General features: G+C 43.9%; 1 protein-coding gene across 1 annotated transcript; it reads left to right on the forward strand.

Moving 5' to 3' along the window:
- Positions 1-3,950: 3,950 nt before the first annotated feature.
- Positions 3,951-18,262, forward strand: ppl (periplakin). The gene is made up of 22 exons (XM_027014732.2): positions 3,951-4,140; positions 7,924-8,020; positions 8,429-8,583; positions 8,821-8,941; positions 9,075-9,200; positions 9,520-9,561; positions 9,994-10,155; positions 10,669-10,776; positions 10,927-11,022; positions 11,189-11,311; positions 11,489-11,635; positions 11,804-11,955; positions 12,071-12,174; positions 12,363-12,520; positions 12,808-12,986; positions 13,112-13,250; positions 13,650-13,843; positions 14,209-14,359; positions 14,468-14,551; positions 14,660-14,776; positions 14,910-15,002; positions 15,111-18,262. The coding sequence occupies exons 1-22, from the start codon at positions 4,091-4,093 to the stop codon at positions 17,778-17,780; spliced, it is 5,268 nt and encodes a 1,755-aa protein (XP_026870533.2). The 5' UTR covers positions 3,951-4,090; the 3' UTR covers positions 17,781-18,262.
- Positions 18,263-19,206: the final 944 nt, after the last annotated feature.

A 19,206-nucleotide genomic window follows, 5' to 3' on the forward strand; every position in this document is an offset into this window, starting at 1 on the left:
TACTTTTTTTAAAGACTCTCTGACCCAAAAGGACCGTTGTGTTGCAACAGTACCTCGCCACAGCATGCCGAAAACACCTTTAGTCTCAGATCCACACGTCACTTGAAAATGTGTTAACATGATGTAGGTTTATGGATCGTTTGCATATTTGAGAGCTGAAAGTGGCATTTTTGACATACGTGAAATGAAAAACTTGTGGCACACCTTGGAAAAAAATGTCACTGTGTGTTTAATGCTGAGACTCCTGACACTCCTGCCGTTTCGCTGATAAATGGACACACCCTGCAAAAGACACTCCCCCTGCCATTTTCCAACAGTTGATTCAACAAGGCCATTTGTTTCCATAAGAAATACACAATTCCCAATGTTATATTGTTGGAATACCTTTGTGACTGCATACAACAGAGATAATTTGATGAGTCAGTCAGTGATTCCCTTAGAACTAGTTTATTTTTGCTGATACAATGCCACGATGCACCTTGCTCCTTACTCAGCCTTATACTGGGTATCGTGCACTCTAATGTCAGATCTATAGACGCTGACAGATCTACACACTCTAATGTCAGATCTACAGACACTAATGTCAGATCTATATACTGTAGTCTCAATTACATAGATTCTAAAGTCAGTTTCGCTGACTCTGTAGTCAGTTCCACAGATTCTAATGTCAGGTCCACAGACTCTAATGTCAGTCTCAGAGACTCTAGTGTGAATTTCATATAGTCTATAGTTTCACAGACTGTACTGTCAGTTCTATAGATTATATTGTCAGTTCCACAAGCTATAATATCAGTTCCACAGACACTAGTGCCTGGTCCACAGACTCTAGTTTCTGGTCCACAGACTCTAGTGTCAGTTCCACAGACTCCAGTGTCTGGTCCAGTTATGTGCTCTAGGTTGTCACTCTTCCAGTGTGTGAGTTCCTTTAGTGATAGCTGACAATTGTTTTACAAAAAAAAATCTGTGAAACCTTCACACACCTTAAACAAATCAGGACCCTCATGTAAAAAGAATGCAAAGAAAAACCCCGACACACACACACACACACACACACACACACACACACACACACACAATCCCAATGCCGTAGTTATTTTTGTGTACACTCATGGGTGGATGGAGACTTCTTACTTTATTGGCCTCCACTACAGTAAATGTTAATAACATTCCTGTCTTTCCTTCACTTTGTATATGTCTACCAGTTTGTCCAGACACACAAACTATTAGATATCATTTCCTTTTTAGGGTCGTTTCCTAAAAAAAGATTAATAGGTCATATTAATGATTAATATTAAACATATTATTTCTTCGTGTAATTATGCATCAGTTGTCAGCACAGGAGGTGAACACCAGCTCACTGGCATTCCGCTTGGGTGTCCTGAATTCTCCACGTCTACGAAGTGTTACAGAATGTGGCATTACCAGTTTACAGGAGATATCATCCCTCTCTTCTGAACCTCACTCCCCTGTTCCGCCTGAGCTGCTCCTATCAGTGACAATGCGTGAAGTCGGCAGAAAGTTCAAATCTGTTAATCACACATGATTTGGAGGTCACAAACGGATTAATTCACAGAGTTAATGTTTAACCGCAGAAGTGAACTGTGCACATTGGAATGTCCAAGTTTGTCTGAAAATATACAGATATTTGAGATCTTTGTGTCTTTCATATGAGACATAGAAAAGCATGAGTACCATAAAGAAGTTTATTATTGGCTCTGCAAATAAATGGTTTACACACACACACACATACACACACTTTATCTGTTGTGGCTGTGAAAAAGAACATGAATTGTGACATGAAGTGATGCAGTGATGCAGTAGGTTTTTATTACTGACTGGGTGCATCGAGGAGGGTGTTGGTTTGATGGGTTTTCATCTGAAGTGCATACATTTACAATCTGTAATAACTTCTTTTATGTTGAAAAAACATAAAACCCTCAACTGAAGGGGAAACAACATACTTTTACTTTTTCACTAGTTATTTTGTATGAGTGGTTTTTTTTTTAGCAGTAATATTTTACTGTACTGTACACACACACACACACTGTGTATTTATAACAGTGTGGAAAGGTGCGCAAGTATGACAGGTGTGTCTGCTGACACACACAAGTGCTGTCAGTAGCTTTATACACCCACGGACTGCATGCATCGTCACACACCAGAGGGCCACTGGGCATGTGCAGAGAAGGGGAAGGCCAGACAGGAGGCAATGCATGCATGAGGTGTTAACATAACCCCCCTCTATATGCATATATGATAACATTAACATAACCCCCCTCTATACGCATATATGATAACATTAACATAACCCCCCTCTATACGCATATATGATAACATTAACATAACCCCCCTCTATATGCATATATGATAACATTAACATAACGCCCCTCTATACGCATATATGATAACATTAACATAACCCCCCTCTATACGGATATATAACATTAACATAACCCCCCTCTATATGCATATATGATAACATTAACATAACCCCCCTCTATACGCATATATGACAACATTAACATAACCCCCCCTCTCTATATGCATATATGACAACATTAACAACCCCCCTCTATACGCATACATGATAACATTAACATAACGCCCCTCTATAAGCATATATGACAACATTAACATAACCCCCATCTATATGCATATATGATAACCTTAACATAAGCCCCCCTCTATACACATATATGATAACATTAACATAACCCCCCTCTATAAAGTAAAATGACTATTGTTGCTGTTCTTCATTGGAATTGTTATACATTAGACTGCCTGAAGTACAGATGTGCAGAAAAAGAACGTGGCCCTCCTAATCAATGCTTCGGATGCTAATGTTTATAGCAGTGCCGATCAGAGCTAAATCAGAACCTGACCCAGGAATTATGATTTCTAGTTTATTCTTGTGGTTGGATCTGTCTGGTGACACGCAGACCTCACTGATCCCATACAGTGCAGGGTTACAGGGCTGTGTAAGGCTGTGTAGCCACAAGGCTGTGTAGCATGATATTGCTTTCTCTCTGTCTCTCAGTCTACCCTAAACATAACTGTAAACATTCACACACACACACACACACACACACACACACGCACACACGCACACGCACACACACACACACACACACACACACACACATGCACACACACCTTCCTATGACTCATTCTGTTTAGGAATACAACAGTCCCAGCGTCCTTTGTCTATGTGGAGGTGCTGGCCAGTCTCAAAATCCATGTGTTACAGTTCACAAAGACCTCCACTACTTTGAATCCAGCTGTGCAGTTCCTTCTTTTTATGGTTTCAATGGTTTTTTATTGTAAATATACTTGCAACAGCAGTGTCTAACAGAAGAGTACTGGGCTTATCTACAAGAAGACGAGTTTACCTGTATTGTAACATTTTCAGTGAATCCCAAATATTAATCCACTTGCCCCATGATCTCAGAGTCGGACTTCCCAGTTAAATCAGGCCGGGCGGACTGGTGCACACATACTTCACAGAGGCTGGACAGGCGATGTCCCCCAGGGGAGCTGCCAGAGATAGGGAAGACAAGAATCTAAGCAGCACTTCAACACTCTGCCATCCATTGTTGAAAGCACTACTCCTGCGTCTGCAGATACCTTTATGTCAGGAGTCCTAACAAATTCCCAACCTAAAGAACACTGCAGTTTAAGAGAAAACGAATATTTATGCAGGTTAAACTATTTGCAAGTTATAGATTTCGTAGTTAAGGAATACATAACGCCCTTAGTTTCTAAGGAAGCTGAGATTTCTTGTTTATATCAGGAGCAATTTGCGTGCTTGACAGCAAATAAAAATGTCATTGACCGAGCATGTACGCACGTTGATAGGCTGTTAGTTTGCCACACCTACGAAGAAGGACACCCTCCGTAGTTAAAGTGGGCTTGTACGAGAGGCTCAGTGGCAGACAGTTGGAGGTGCTAAAGTGGGAGGGTGCGACCAGGGCTTCTAACGTAAACTCTCTACCTGTCTAAGCAGCGTTCAGAGTGACAGCAAGTGAAAGCACCGAAACTTCGCTTTGCCACGCGGATTCCGCCCAGACAGGCGTTTGCAAAATCAGTCAAAATGTTCAAGAAGAAGAGTTCGAAGACCAGCGTGAACATCACGCCTAAAAGGTCGGTCGTTTGTGTCTAAACCTGTTAAACGTTGTCACCCTTCTAAACTTTGTTGTTGTTGTTTTGCATTTTTTTTAAAACCCGACAAAGGTCCTGTGCGAAACCATATCTAAACGCTTTAGATTACCGCACAAGCGTTTTGGTGCGTTTACGGATGTATTTATTGACTTATTTCTCCTTATGTGCATCCTATATTCTGGAGGCGGTGGTCAGTAAGTAGGCCTGCGCATTATGTGTGTGCGTTGCGCATTTTGCGAGCACTGTTTCCGTGCTGTCGCGGGTGTGCGCAGCCTCTCCTGCGCGTAACTCGCTCAGCCCGATGGGTGTGGCGGCCGGGGAGCGAGTGTGGGCGCCGGGTTGTATAACGTCCTGCTCGTCCTTTTTCTTCATACCTCTCCTTGATTTTTGACTCATTCATTCTTAAGAGGTGAGGTGAGCCCTCTAGTGAAGGTATCCGTTGTTATAGGACGTTCTTTTGCAGGTAACAGTAGATGAGAGTTTCTGTCCGTTCCCTCGTGCGTAACCGAGTGGGAATGTGCGTGCTATGCCAGAGGAGTTTCCTTATCGCCTCCTAGTTGCTACTTTCAATAAATGTGCAGGTGAAATGGCCATGGAGAGGCGGCCTGAACTCTGCATGCATTGCACGCAAACGAGCTCTCACTTCTCAAGCAGGACCTCCTTCACATGTTAATCAAGATATTTATCTTTTGTATATGAATAATCAATAGTAAATAGCTTATTGTTCTGCAAGAAAGTGTTTTTTTTTTTAACGCTGTGTTGATTACAGTAGGAGGTTAAAATTTGTCTCTGTAACATCACACCTTTTGGCTGTCGCATCGTTGCCCAGCTGTAACGCCATTACCCGGTTATATTTCTTTCATACCAGTACAGCGAGGCCGAAGTGATGAGGCCACACTGCACTACTCGGGTGATCTGGGACTGTGCTGCATGAGTTGTTCTGGAATAAACATTAATTGCATTTCTACATGTGTGGATGTTTGACAGGGTGGGAGATGGAATCTAAACAATGTCAGTGTTCCCTGCCCTTCCCATTGTAGCTTCTTCCATGCTGCTTGTCTTGTTTCAGCCTCTTTGTTGTTGTTTGGTTTTTTTCCTGCGGAGCTTGATTTTCTGGTCTCAGGTGAGTGGCCTGCCAGACCGAGTTTCGGGCTCAGACATGTAGGCTGGGCGTTCTGGATTGAGATGGAGATCTGCTGGTCGCAGCCACATGGACAAGTGTCAGGTGTTGGCATACTCTGATAAACCTTAACAGTGTAACAACAACCGAAAGGTTTGAAAGAGTGTATTTAAAACTGCTTCAGTGATGCTCACCTTGGTCTTTTGAAGAGTTTCTCACATGCTGTATAAGGCTTGTATGGGGTAGTTCAGGTTTTCATATTGTTTATAGATCAATGGCAGAATTTGATCAGAAAGTCATACTGTGCTATATAATATATAATGTGTGTGTGTGTGTGTGTGTATATATATATATATATATATATATATATATATATATATATATATATATATATATATATATATATATAAAATTTCTTTTCCCCTTTGATAATATATAACATAATATATAACATTTCTTTAGTAATTGCTTAAGAATAGCAGTAACATGTTAGTAGTGTCCTACCCTAAGCCTAACCCTAAAGAGCACCTTCATTTGTGCTGAATAACCAAAAAACCCTTTTCTTTCTGCTCATGAACACACTGGCTCATCCTTGCACACGTATCTCTGCAGGTGTGTCAAATGTTTCGGTGCCTCGTGTTGGTAGTAGGTATGTTCCAGTCTGCTGGGGTGTGTTCTCGGTCAGGGCAGTAACGTCTGTGAGTAGTGCAGCGTTGACTTCCCACACATGAATGAAATTAGCTGAACCTTGGACTCGAGCATGCTTATGTAACACACACAAAAGGCTTCATGAGTCACTTTCTCTGCAGTTACCATGGAGCGTTTGTAGAGATGGTCTCTGCTTGTATAGGGTTTCGGTTTTGGTGAAACTTATTTAAAACAGATGTCAAAGAAATCAGGTTTGGCCTAAATGTGTAGTTTTCTTGTTAGCACATCAATGAAACTGGATGTTATACAGGCATTTGGAGGAGAAACAGCCAATCCGAGGTAAAATTCCCCAGAAACAGCCTTTACAGGGGTAGAATTCCCCAGAAACAGCCTTTACAGGGGTAGAATTCCCCAGAAACAGCCTTTACAGGGGTAGAATTCCCCAGAAACAGCCTTTACAGGGGTAAAATTCCCCAGAAACAGCCTTTACAGGGCTAAAATACCCTTTACCTTCCCCAGCGCTACTGCACCAAACCCCACAGACATGCTGATACCACACTGAGCTCATACCCATAAATACAACAAAATCCTGGAGTGTGAAAAAAATGGATGATTAAATAAAACATGTTTATTTTACACTAAATTTGATGAAATAATTTTTGACAAATGACAGGAATGTGCGAGATCTCTCTCATGCAAGCTTCCTGTCTCTCAGTGATCTTGCTGGCTTATCAATGTAAGGCACAGAAAACAGAAACTGCAAGGAGACAGTGATCCTTAAAGCTGCAAGGTGTGCTTGGATTGGAAACATCCACATTACAGCGCCACCATGCTGCGTGTTTCTCTGCGATCTGTAGCGGCTGGAGCCATGAGCCAAACATACTCCACTTTATATATTCGCCTCCGAGGCCTGTGTTGTCTCTATTGTTCTACGAGGGAAAGAATGATCGTTCACACCGTAAAAGTTTTTTCAGACATGGGTAGCCTGTCAGTCACTCGTACAGGTGAATTCCAGAATTTTCCCTACGGGCAAAGCCTGGCAACACTGGGAGATGTATTTTCGTCATGTTTGGTCACGTCAGGTGTGCAAAAGTTGCAGTTTTCCAGCAGTTCTCCAAATTTGCTCAGAAGGAACTGGTGTTGTGCTTTAAACACGTGGGTGTGGCATGCTGTATTACTGAGAAGTTCCATTCCTCATATGCTTTTATTCTAGTGTTTATAAACTCTTGAGTGTTTGCGCAGCCTGACTCCCTTAGGACATCAAAGGCCAGAGCCTGGTAGGGAGGCGGATCACAGAGCTGGGATGCTATGGGCAGGCCGGTTGGGACCTTCTAGCCTCTTATGTAAGCTGGTAGTGTCCAGACTTTTATGTGCATTAAAGCAGGACAAATAAATCTAGGACTGGACCAATTTAAAACAAATTTATAATTAATTTGCCTTCCCTTATCTTCAACCTACTTAGGAATATGTAAAATGTTAAAGTGGTAATCGGATGCATAGCTAAATACAAAACTACTGAAAATACCATGCACACTGCTGTTTATTTCCTCAAAAATTGTTTATTTCCTGTTGCTGTATTGATGTTGGTTTTGTTGCTTGCTTGTTTTTTTGTATATTGTTTCCCTCAAATATAAAAAACCTTTTGTTTTTCCTTTCTGTTTCTCTCAGATCCACGACTGATCTGTCTGGTCTGATTTCTTCGGTCTCTCCCTCAGATCAACGACTGATCTGTCTGGTCTGATTTCCTCTGTCTCTCCCTCAGATCAACGACTGATCTGTCTGGTCTGATTTCCTCTGTCTCTCCCTCAGATCAACGACTGATCTGTCTGGTCTGATTTCCTCTGTCTCTCCCTCAGATCAACGACTGATCTGTCTGGTTTGATTTCCTCTGTCTCTCCCTCAGATCAACGACTGATCTGTCTGGTCTGATTTCCTCTGTCTCTCCCTCAGATCAATGACTGATCTGTCTGGTCTGATTTCCTCTGTCTCTCCCTCAGAACACCGATTGATCTGACTGCCCTGATTGAGAAGCTGCAGAAAAATGCTGACAAGGTGGAGAAGAACATCATGGAGACGGAGCTGAACCTCAACAAGGTGTTTACAGGAAACACAAGCTAGCTGCCACTGGGATTACTGCCCCTAGCTTTACACTTTATGTAAAGGTTACACAGACCTATACAACCTCTTTCATTATTAAGGTCACTATTATCAGAATTTTATAGTTAATATATTAGCATTTTGGAATGTTTTTATTACTAATTATTAATGCATTGTAATAGGAGGATGTTATAATTATGAAAATAAGAGGATTCGTGCATTGTTAGTAACTTAGTAACTGTTTTGGAGTGAGCTGGTCCTTCACCAAATGTCCTGCAGTCATGTCCTGACATGTTCTGTTTCTCTGGAAGGAGAGAGCAGTTGGTTGTCATTGCACCATAACACTCCTTGGTCTAATTTCACTGTGACCTTGTTTGTTTTGGGTTTCTTGTTATGATTTCATAGGACATCACCAAGATCAACGAAGGCAAAAAGCCACTGTACCAGGACGCCACCAACAAGTCCATCCTGAACGCACTGGACCTCCTGACTGGGCTGGACGAGGACGCAGCAGAGGCCCGGCGCCTGCACCACCCCCAGGCTGAGATGATCCAGCAGGAGTGAGTGTCCCTGACCTCCACACACACGGCCGGGTGGCGCCTTCCTCCTGGAGGTGCCACCACGGCCAGGCACGTAAAACCTCCCCCACCAGAGTCAAGGGACCGGTCACAGCCACCGCCGTTTTTCGGTTTCAAAGTGGGCGGGGCCGTGGATGGAGAGCCAGTGATTACGTTGTAACGGAGGCTGACGGGGGCGGGACTGTAGGCAGGGTGGCTCACGGTCATGTTCTCTGTCAGCATGCGGCAGCTCCGTGAGCGGGTCATGAAGCTGCGTGACGAGCACAACCACATCTACCACATCACCCGCTCCGAAGGGGTTCCTAGCGTCAACTGGGGCAAGGTCATCGATGAGAAAGTTGTGAGTTACGACGTGCTTTTCCCTCCCGTGCTCAGACAAGTTCTCACTCTCCTGCACGCTTGCCTTGGGAATTAGGTTGTTCATCTGGGAATACAAAAGACTGATATGCTGGTGTGCGTGTGCGTGTGTGCAGGCAAATCTGAACAACAAAGGTTTTGGACAAGACCTGCCTACTGTTGAAAATGAAGTTGAAGAGCACAACATCTTTCACAGTGAGGTGGAGGCCCTGGCTCCCTACATAACTGAGGGAAATGACCAGGTGATCGGCCTTCTGTTAAACACCTCAGCCTTCAGTTAAATACTTTAGTCTTCAGCTGCTGGTTCAAACTGTAATTGTATGCCTTAACTATTTGCAGTATTTGCACTCATGTATCTTAGAGCTGTGGTCTACTTCTCTTTCAAAAACCACAGGTTTACATGGCCATAAGTGTCTTTTGGGTATTATCTGGTATATTGTGGCCTGAGCTATGTAGAACCTATGTTTTAAACTCTTATGAAACAGATAGCAGTATATTGGGTGTAAGTCTCATTCTGCAGTGGAGGATTTTTGACTGATCTTTTGTTCTTTCGTGTTGCAGGAGTACATCGGGACCCAGCAGATGAAATACAACAAACTCCTGGTAAATTCAGACCACTCACTATTCCCTTTCATTAGCTTTAAACAGCTATGCGGGAGTCTGTCCCAAAATAAAAAAGATGAGCTCCACGTGCATTTGAATGGGGAGATCGGAGCATTACAGGAGCCGCTCGAAGTGTAAACATTTCCTTCTCATATTTATCCATTCAAAGCGCGCTCGCAGTGCTAGCTATACTTAGCCTTCACGCAGTCTTGTCGCAGCTCCCCATAACTGAGAACAATGCCACGCCAGCCTCTGTTTGTTACACCCTTGACTCATCAAAACCAAGAACATTCAGTTTAAGATGAGGTGGCAGCATTGTCACGGCACCTGTTTTTACACCCTGTTGACACTGCGTGTGTGCGTGCGCGTGCGTGTGTGTGTGTGTGTGTGTGTGTGTGTGTGTGTGCGTGCGCGTGCGTGTTCCTCCCCAAGGCTGCATCCACTGCCCGGAAGAAGCACCTGCTCAGTCTCAGAGACTACATGCAGCGCTGCACCAACGAGCTCTACTGGCTGGATCAGCAGACGGAGGAGCGCATCACCTACGACTGGAGTGATGCCAACCTGGACTACCCCGCCCGCAAGAGGCAATACGAGGCAAGTCCACACATGCGGGTTATGTACGATTAACACCTGTGCAGACCAGGTTAATTAACATTAGCACCTGTGCACGTGATAATTACCATTAAAACCTGTGCACATGTGTGTTAATTACCGTTAGCACCTGTACACGCATGGGTTAATTAATTAAATACGATGAATTATTTAGTAAATACACTGAAACTTTAATATGAAAGTCACAGCAGTGAGCAATGAAGGTGTGGACCCTACTCATGGTTGCTTGGGGAAAGGTTAATGACTTTATTCAAGTATTTATTAGAGTAAGACCTTGTATATTAGAGTATTTAATAAATGAAGATGTTCTATAAGACGTTAGATATTAATTTACAAAGTTATATATTAGAGTATTTATTGAGTTCTTAATGAGTGAAGCCCTCATTCACCCTTTCACAAATTTGCAAATGGTAAGCATCTTGCAACGCGCCTTCGTTCACCTGTTCCTGAGTGCCGCCTTCAACTGTTGATGCTCCTGTCACGCTGTCCCCACAGAACTTCATCAGTAAGTGTCTGGAGTCAAAGGAGATGACGATCACCAAGCTGAATGATGACGGAGAGAAACTCATCGCCGAGGACCACCCGGGCAAGAACGTCATCGAGGTATCATCACAACGACTCTCTAAACCAAAATAAGAGGTTGTAAACCAAATAGGCTGACAGACTTTAAAATGAGGTGCGGCATGTTGTGCTGTTCAGGGCGGTGGATTTTTACGTGGCAGCGTCGGGATGTAAAGGTTGTTTTCTGCTTAGGCACATACGGAGGCTGTCCATGCAGACTGGAAGGAATATCTCAACCTGCTCATCTGTGAGGAGAACCATCTCAAGCACATGGACGAGTACCACAAGGTGAGCAAGCCACAGTGGAAAGAGGAACGGAGGAACACGGGAAGTGTTCTTTCCTTATGATCCGTCCAGGTGGGGAGGCGTTCCACAGCAGGTCTGTTTGTATTGCTAGTGTTGGCGGCCTACAAACAGGCCCCAGTCTAAAACTGATGGATCTTATCCACTGCAGTTTCATAAGGAGGCCAGAGACACGCAGGACCTGCTGAAACGTCTGGAAACTGAAGTCCAGCAGAAGTACAACCCGGACTTCAAGGACATGTACCAGCTGGATGGTTTGCTCACAGACCTCAACGTAAATATAGTTTACTTACAACAAACATATTCCCATAGTCTTGTTTCTCTGTCTCCTCTAATACGTGTCCTTTGTTGACATTGTATGCATAAGTGTGCTTGTATGTGAGTATAGGTGTGTCTCATGGGTAAATGAGCGGAATATATTCAGAATCTGACCGTGTGTGTGTTTGGGCAGGACCAGGCTAAGGCCATGGATCACCTGGAGGAGCGGGTGAAGTCTCTGCAGACCCGCAGCATGCAGGTGCTGCCCCTGAAGCTCCGCAACAACCCTCCGCAGAAGATGCTGCCCATCGAGGCGCTGTGCGAATTCAACTCAGATGAGGTACAGGACACCGCTGCCCTCTTCTTCTGCCTTGCCAAGACACACAGGCTGCCGCAGAGAGCAAGCATGGAGCTTTCACTCTTCCGCTGCAGCGTTGGGGCTGATCCAGGTACAGTACGTGGGCTGATTCTTGCTGTTCCCCCCCCACCCCCACCCCTTTGCCTGCAGGGGCAGATTATGCGAGGAGAGCGCTACACGCTCCTCAGGAACAACGGCTACAAGTGGGACGTGAAGGACCCGGCGGGACGCAGCACGACCGCTCCGGGGGTGTGTTTCATCATCCCTCCCACCGACCCCGAGTCCATTTCAGTGGCTGAAAAGTGGGTATTCCTCTCTGTGCGCACTTATCCAGGGAAGTTCTCAACCACACCGAGAATGCACCTGTCTGGAATGGTTCCTGCAGGCCTAACACTGCACTGTCTTGTCATCCTGCAGTCTGGTAAGCCAGCAGAAGACCATCAAACAGAAGGTGGCCAGCAGTAAAACGGCCCTGCAGACCAGACTGGCTGAACTGAGGAAGGAGAGCCCGGTTGGTCAGGGTGCGTGCACGGGGTCAGGTTACCTGATGCATATATTCCTAGTTCAACGTAACGACTTTCAGATGTTATAGTTCCAAAATAAGCTTTAAAACGGTAGTATAGGAGCGTCCTCCCCGACCATAGTGGGAGCCCAGAGTACTTGAAGTAGAATCTTTGCACCTACTTGTCCTCTCATACCTGAACCCCAGACAAGCAGGAACAGCAGTGCCGGCAGTTGATGGCAGGACTGGATAAAGTGGTCAGCGACCTGAATAAGCAGGAGAAGGCAATTAATACTCAAGTGCGCCCCCCTCTGGAACAGACCCGTCCTCTACAGGACAGCGAAGACAGACTTCGTGAAATGAAGGTGAAGAATGACACGTCTGAGGGTTTCTGCATCATGATTCATCACACAACTATTTTTAAAAAATCATATTTAAAGGTCTAGCCCCATAACGTAAAAAAGGTCCACGGTTGCCATGGTTACGGCCATGGTTGCTCCACCCTGCTTTACCTCTTTAATGAAAATCAGCATCCGGAAATAATTTTATGCATGTATGACGTATGCTGATTTTCAGTATGAAGTTAATGTTGACGGCTTAGCCCAGCTATCTGCTTTCCTGTTGTTATGCCGGTCTGTCTGTCTGCTCGTAGGACATTGCCTCCGCCTTCCGAAGGATAGAACCAGAAAAGACCGCGAAGGTGCAAGAGGCTGAGGTCTTCCTCAGAGCCAATCCCAAGTGTGCCAGCACCCCACAGCTCTACTCCAAGGTGGCAGAGACCAACGACAAATACGACAAAGTGGACCGGCTGTTGAAGTGTGCCAACGACAAGTATGTAACACCTTTCTGCAACCACATGTGAGAAACACAGTGCCAATGTCGGGTCTTGGTTATAAAAACTAAGAGTAACATTAAATATAAAATTAGAAATGACTTTGACTGATTTCTTCTTGTAGACTTCAGAATTCCAACCGCCTGGAAAATTCCCTGCAGGGCTCAAAGAACCTGCTATCCACCTACGAGAACAGGCTGGCCCGAGAAGAGGTCGCACCCTCTGACCTGAGCTCTCTGGAGAAGACTCAGCGTGAGCTCGCTGTAAGACCTGCTGCCTGCGCAGCACAGCTCTGTAAAACTCTACATTCTGATTGGTTCTCACATGTTATTCAAACATCTGGTATTTCTGAAAAACAAACTGCAGTACTGTAATGTAGACTACTGATATAGAGCACCACTAATAGCTGTAAAGGACTATTTTTTCTTACCAGAAGCTTGTGGATGGCTAATAAAATACATCCTTATTTATTATCTCATTATTATTTAGAGTCAAATGATTGATTTTTCTGTTTTTTTTTTTCTTTTTTTTGGACAGTTTTATACCAGGGTTCTTATCAGGGTTTTGCCAGGGTTTCTTTTGCCACGGTGAAAGCCTAATCTGTAAAGTGGAATTACTGAGTTTTCTAATCCGTGGCACTTATTCTTGCCCTGTTGACACAGGACATGGCATCTGAACTGAGGGCAAAGAAATCCATCGTGCCAGAGATGGAGCAGAACCTGAGGTCTGCTAAGCTCAGCTGTGACAACATGGTGATCACGACGCAGGAGCACTGTCCTGATATCGAGAGGCAGGAGGCGGACGTGGAGAAGCTCACCAAACGCTACGACAACCTCAACAGGCAGATTGATGCTAGGTGTGCTTGTATTTATCACTGGTAACAACTGGTTACTGAAAAAAATGTCTATGGGTATGAATTACAAATGTCGTCATAGGTAGCAATATTTCTTCATAGAACATACAGAGTTTAATGTATTATGATGATTGATCAACAATAATTGTTTATCTATTGTAACCATTATAATTATGGACTATTAATTAACTACTTAAATTAAACATTGTCACAATATATGTTACTTGCATGCCTATAGTTTTGTTTTGTTTTATTTGTTTATTTAATATTTATAGGCAATTATTCACATGCTTATTACAGAATAATTTACTGATCAAAAATACTTGTATTTAAAATTTTTGTAACTTCAACATGTTTTAATCTTGTAGGTCCCAGTATATGCAGAGAGCCAAAGCGTCCTACAACAATTACCGCAATGACTATGACAACCTGAACAGCTGGCTTTCACGGGTCCCGAACTACGAGCCCCGCGAGACTGATGATGTTAGACAGGTGGAGGCCAAACTGAAAAACCAAAGAGTGAGTCCATCTTGCCTACTGCGCATAATCGATGCGTTATTAGTTTGTCAGTTTCTAAGGAAACAAAATCATTTTTTGTAATTGATCGATGGTCTCTTCCATTTACAGAATCTGCTTTCTGACATCGCAAGAAAAGAGTCCGACTTGAACAATGTCGCAAGGAATGCACAGCTCTACCAACAGGCTGTTAAGGTTTGAAAGAACTCTGCTATGATTGTCCATTTTGACTTACCCTTTGCAGATATTCAGCAATGTCTCAACAGGTGAAGCCTATGTGTTTGCGCTTGTGATTCTCTCTAGGACTACGAAAACGAAGCGGAGAGGTTCAGATCCGTTCTTGATCTTGAAGATGGCTTGGTACCACAGACCTACAAAAGGAGCAGAATGGATTCTCCTGCATTGAGAGTCAAGGCAGAGGTACAAAAAAATATTAGAAATAAAATTAAGCAATCTCCCATTATCTTGCATTACAAATTCTGAGAATCTGATCATTTTAAATAGAAGTGTAATTTTTTTTTTTATTCCAGTGTATTTTATTCTTTTCCAATAGGAATCAGCCATTGAGGCAAAATTCACTGAAGTCAACGCGGTGAATAAACAGCGGCTGCAGAACCTGGAGTTTGTTCAAGGACTTCTCAATCAGGTACCATCCACTGACAAGTGCAGGGCCAACCCCAGACAAAGTTAACATGGCATCAGCTTCTTATCTTCAGCCTGTTAATTCAATATGTGGAACTTCACTGTTTAACAGCAACCAGAGGTCCCAATAATTGACCGCAAAGTTCAGTCAGTGAATGCGAGCGCCCCTGGAGATGAACCCTGGAGAATCAAGAACCAGCTGGAGGAAGAGATTCATAGAAGACAGCAGCTGGAGAAGGAACTCAAAACCATTCAGAGTGACATCTATGTGCTGGAAGGCCAAAAACCCCAGGACACAATTGTCAAGAAAGAGCTGATTAAGAAGGTACCTGATCCTCAGCTGGACGAGGAAATGAGCAAAGTCCAGCAGAAGCTCCTGGACGAGCGCCGGACCACCCGCATCCTAGAAAGCGAACTGGACAGCCTGCAGGTGAAGCTGCGTGGGATAGAGACGGAGATAAAAGAGGGAGCTCAGCAGTACACGGTCAAAGAGGTGCTCCGCATCGAACGGGACAAGGAGCAGGAGGAGGAAGTGAGGAGACTCCGGGACGAGCTGGAGGAACTCAAGAGACAGAAGATGGTCAGAGACAATGAAGCCGTTCATATGCAGAAGCAGATAACCATACTGTCTGCGGAGAAAAACAAGGAGCAGGAAGTCATTAAGGAGGAAGAAGTGATCAAGGTGCAAAACGATCCACAGCTGGAAACCGAGTACAGGCTGCTCCTGGACAGAAAACAGAAAGAAACGGACAACCGGCAACATCTTGAGGATGAGCTACGATTCCTGCAAGAAAAACTGAAGCGTCTGGAGAAGGAAAAGGCTATGGCCGAGGAGAAGATCTCCATCCGCGAGGTGCTTAAGGTCGAGAAAGACATTGTCCTGGAGAGGGAGGTTGAAAACCTGAGAAGACAGCTGGAAGATGAAAAGGCGAAACGCATGTCTTCTCAGAGAGAAAGAACAGACATTCAGAGGAAGATCACAAGCCTGGAGGAGGAAAAGTCAAAGGTGATTGTTCAGGAGAAGGTGCGTGAAATTGTTAGGCCTGACCCCAAGGCAGAGACAGAGGTTGCCAACCTCAGGCTGGAGCTTGTAGAACAGCAGAGAAGATGCAGAGATGCTGAACTCCAGCTGAAGTCTGTTCAGGACGAGTTGGTACTACTGAAAAACAGAGGCCCACAAATTGAATACAAAGAAATCATCAAGGAGATGATAAAGTACAAGATCGACCCTGAAACGGAAAGAGAGCTGGAGAAACTCCGAAATGAAATTGTCGACAAAACTCACCATATAGAGAAGTATGAAATAGAGATTCTCCAACTGAGAGATGAGATTCAGAAGTGGAAAGACACGAAGCCCCAAGTACAGACCAAAGAGGTAGTTAACGAAGTTATTCAATACAGAGAAGATCCAAAAACCAAAGAGGAAATTGAGACCCTTAAAAGGAAACTGGCTGAGGAACAGAGGAAACGTTTGGACTTGGAGGGAGACCGGTCCTCCTTTGAAGATAAAATCAGAGCTAAGAAGATTGACTTGTCACAGGTTAGAGAAAAGGTTGTACAACAAGAAGTTGTAAAGATGCAAGAAGACCCTCTCTTGAGATCTGAGTGTGACAGCTTAACCCAGAAGATCAATGATGAGGTGAGACAGAGGGATCTTTTGAAAGAGGAACTGTTGAGGCTGCAGCGTCAGAAGGCTGATCTGGAACTCCAGCTAGAGGAGATTGAACGTGAACGCAGAATGCGACGCGACGCCGAGCTCGAAATTCAGCGTCTGAGGGTTCGCCTCAACGAGCTGGAGATTAAAGACAAGGAAACTAGAGAGAAGGTCACAGTGAAACAAAAGGTTGTTCTGCAGCAGGACCCTCAACAGGAGAAGGAACACTCCATCCTGCGGCTTCAGGTTGAGGAGGAGCGGCACAAACGTGTCCTGCTGGAGAAGGAGTACAATGTGCTGCTGCAGCAGATAGAAACGCTGGAAAAGGTGGAGGTGCGTGAAAAAGTTGTCCGCACAGAGAAGATCCAAGTCGAGAAGGATCCCGAAGCCGAGCTTGAGATTGAGAGGCTGAAGAGGAGCCTTGAAGAAGAGACAAGGCGCCGGCAAGAGCTGGACCTAGAGCTCACTAACATCACCTCAAGACTGACAGAAATGGAGTTCACCAATACGAAGTCGTCTAAAGAGCTCGACTACATCCGAGATGAGAGCAACAGACTACAGCAGGAGAACCAACGCCTTCAGAACGAAATCAGGAAACTCCAGGCTGAGATCCACATCACAACAAAAGAAACCAAGCAAATCACAGAGTCCATCCCGCTGGACACCAGCAGGAACTTAGAACTCCGCCTGTCATCGCTGCAGAAGGAACTCTCTGACCTGAAACGCATCACGACTGAGAAAGACGAAGAGATTGAAAAGATGCAGAAGAATCTGTCTGCCGTGAGGGTGAAGAGAGAACAAAGAGAAAGTCACCTCCGTCGCTCCATCGTCGTCATCGACCCGGAGTCGGGCAAAGAGATGCGGCCCGAGGAGGCCTACAAGTTGGGCCTGATCGACTGGAAGATGTTTGTTAACCTTCAGAGTCAGGAATGCGACTGGGAAGAAATCAGCGTCAAGGGTCCGAATGGGGAATCATCTGTTCTTCACGATAGAAAATCAGGGAAAAAGTTCTCCATCGAAGAAGCTCTTCGGGCTGGGAATATCACAAACCGCCAGCTACAGCAGTACCAGAATAAAGAAATTAGCATCCAAGAGTTTGGTGTAATGGTCTCAGGAAAAAGCAAATAATTTCACAATACATTTTTTGTTTGTTTTATATTCTATCTCTACTTGTTTAAGGAGCTGCAGCTAAGGTTTTGGTTTAAGCACATTTCTTGGGCTTACAGATCGGATATAATTGGAATCTTTTTTTCTCAGTTCTTTGTCTATTTATTTTCAATGCATTCCTATATTGATGCATCCAGCTCTTCTTTCCCTACCTTTCTCATTTTGGGTTAAAAGAGAGAATTTTATCTTAATGTTAGTTTGTTATTTTGAAGGATAAGCAGAGGCATTTTGATTTTGCAGGGTGAACATTATCTGTATCTGTTCCTATGGTTCTTGTGTAAAAGGCACTTGGTAACAACACTATATACATATTACAAAGTATTTTTGCTTCATTATTGGAGGTGAAACGATCACAGTTAACACATGTCATGTGGAATGTTTCTTGACATAACCTGTGTCAGATAAACATTGTTTATAATGTTTCTCAAAGTAAAATACTTTTGGGCAAACCTGAGCTTCTTTGTTCCTTATCTGCTTTTTAGTGTCCTCTTGGAGCATACTAACATATCAGATCTCTCATCAACTAATAAATCGATTATATTATTATATTTTCATGTACTAAACATTTTTTAAATATTTCCCCCAATTTTCCATTCGGTATTTGTAGCCTTTTCCCTAGTATAGTAAGTACATTTCCGACATTGTCTTCAACTGGGTTAGGATTTCGTGACCATCCCCGTAATGACCAAGGTATTTTGGCAGTGCTTTACAGGACATCTGTAACATGGTGTGAACAGACAGACGCTTGCGGAATATGATTAGAGGCTTTAATACAAAAGTTTCGGTATCCATAAAAGTACAAAGTGTGATCATAACGAGAGAGAAGCAAATAACAGGCCAAAGCGGTGTGAGGGTCGTAGTCAAAAACACAATCCAAGACACAACCAAAAGGCCAATAATAAATGCAGGTCAACAAATCCAGAGGGTCATCCAAACAGCAACCAGAACAGACAAAGCAGAAAACCATGCACAGAGATCGGGAGCAAAGATCATCACTCTGTACAGACTACAATAAACAGTGGCCATACTTCGCAATGACTGAGTGGAAATTGAGTCTTTTATAGCATGGAATACTGAGCAACAGGTGAGTCCAGTGAAACTCTGAGGAGGATGACCTGCAAACAGGAGTTTTCTCCCGGGAATTCTGAGATCTGTAGCTGTGCATTGAGAGGAGAACTGCGTGAAACGTAAGGTTATGTACTGGTGTTAATTATGGTAATTATGATCACTGTGAAAATCCAGTATTTAGCTGACAAGTTAACTCTTGGTTACCCCGATACAATTTAAAGCACAGCTGATAAAAATGTGAGAGTTAAATAATGTAAATCTAAAGTCAGATCAAAAGTCAGACTTTCATTGGATGTGCCAAGCTAACTTACACTTTTCT

The sequence above is a fragment of the Electrophorus electricus genome, chromosome 1 (assembly GCF_013358815.1).
Source record: "Electrophorus electricus isolate fEleEle1 chromosome 1, fEleEle1.pri, whole genome shotgun sequence".
In the NCBI taxonomy this organism is placed as follows: domain Eukaryota; kingdom Metazoa; phylum Chordata; class Actinopteri; order Gymnotiformes; family Gymnotidae; genus Electrophorus; species Electrophorus electricus.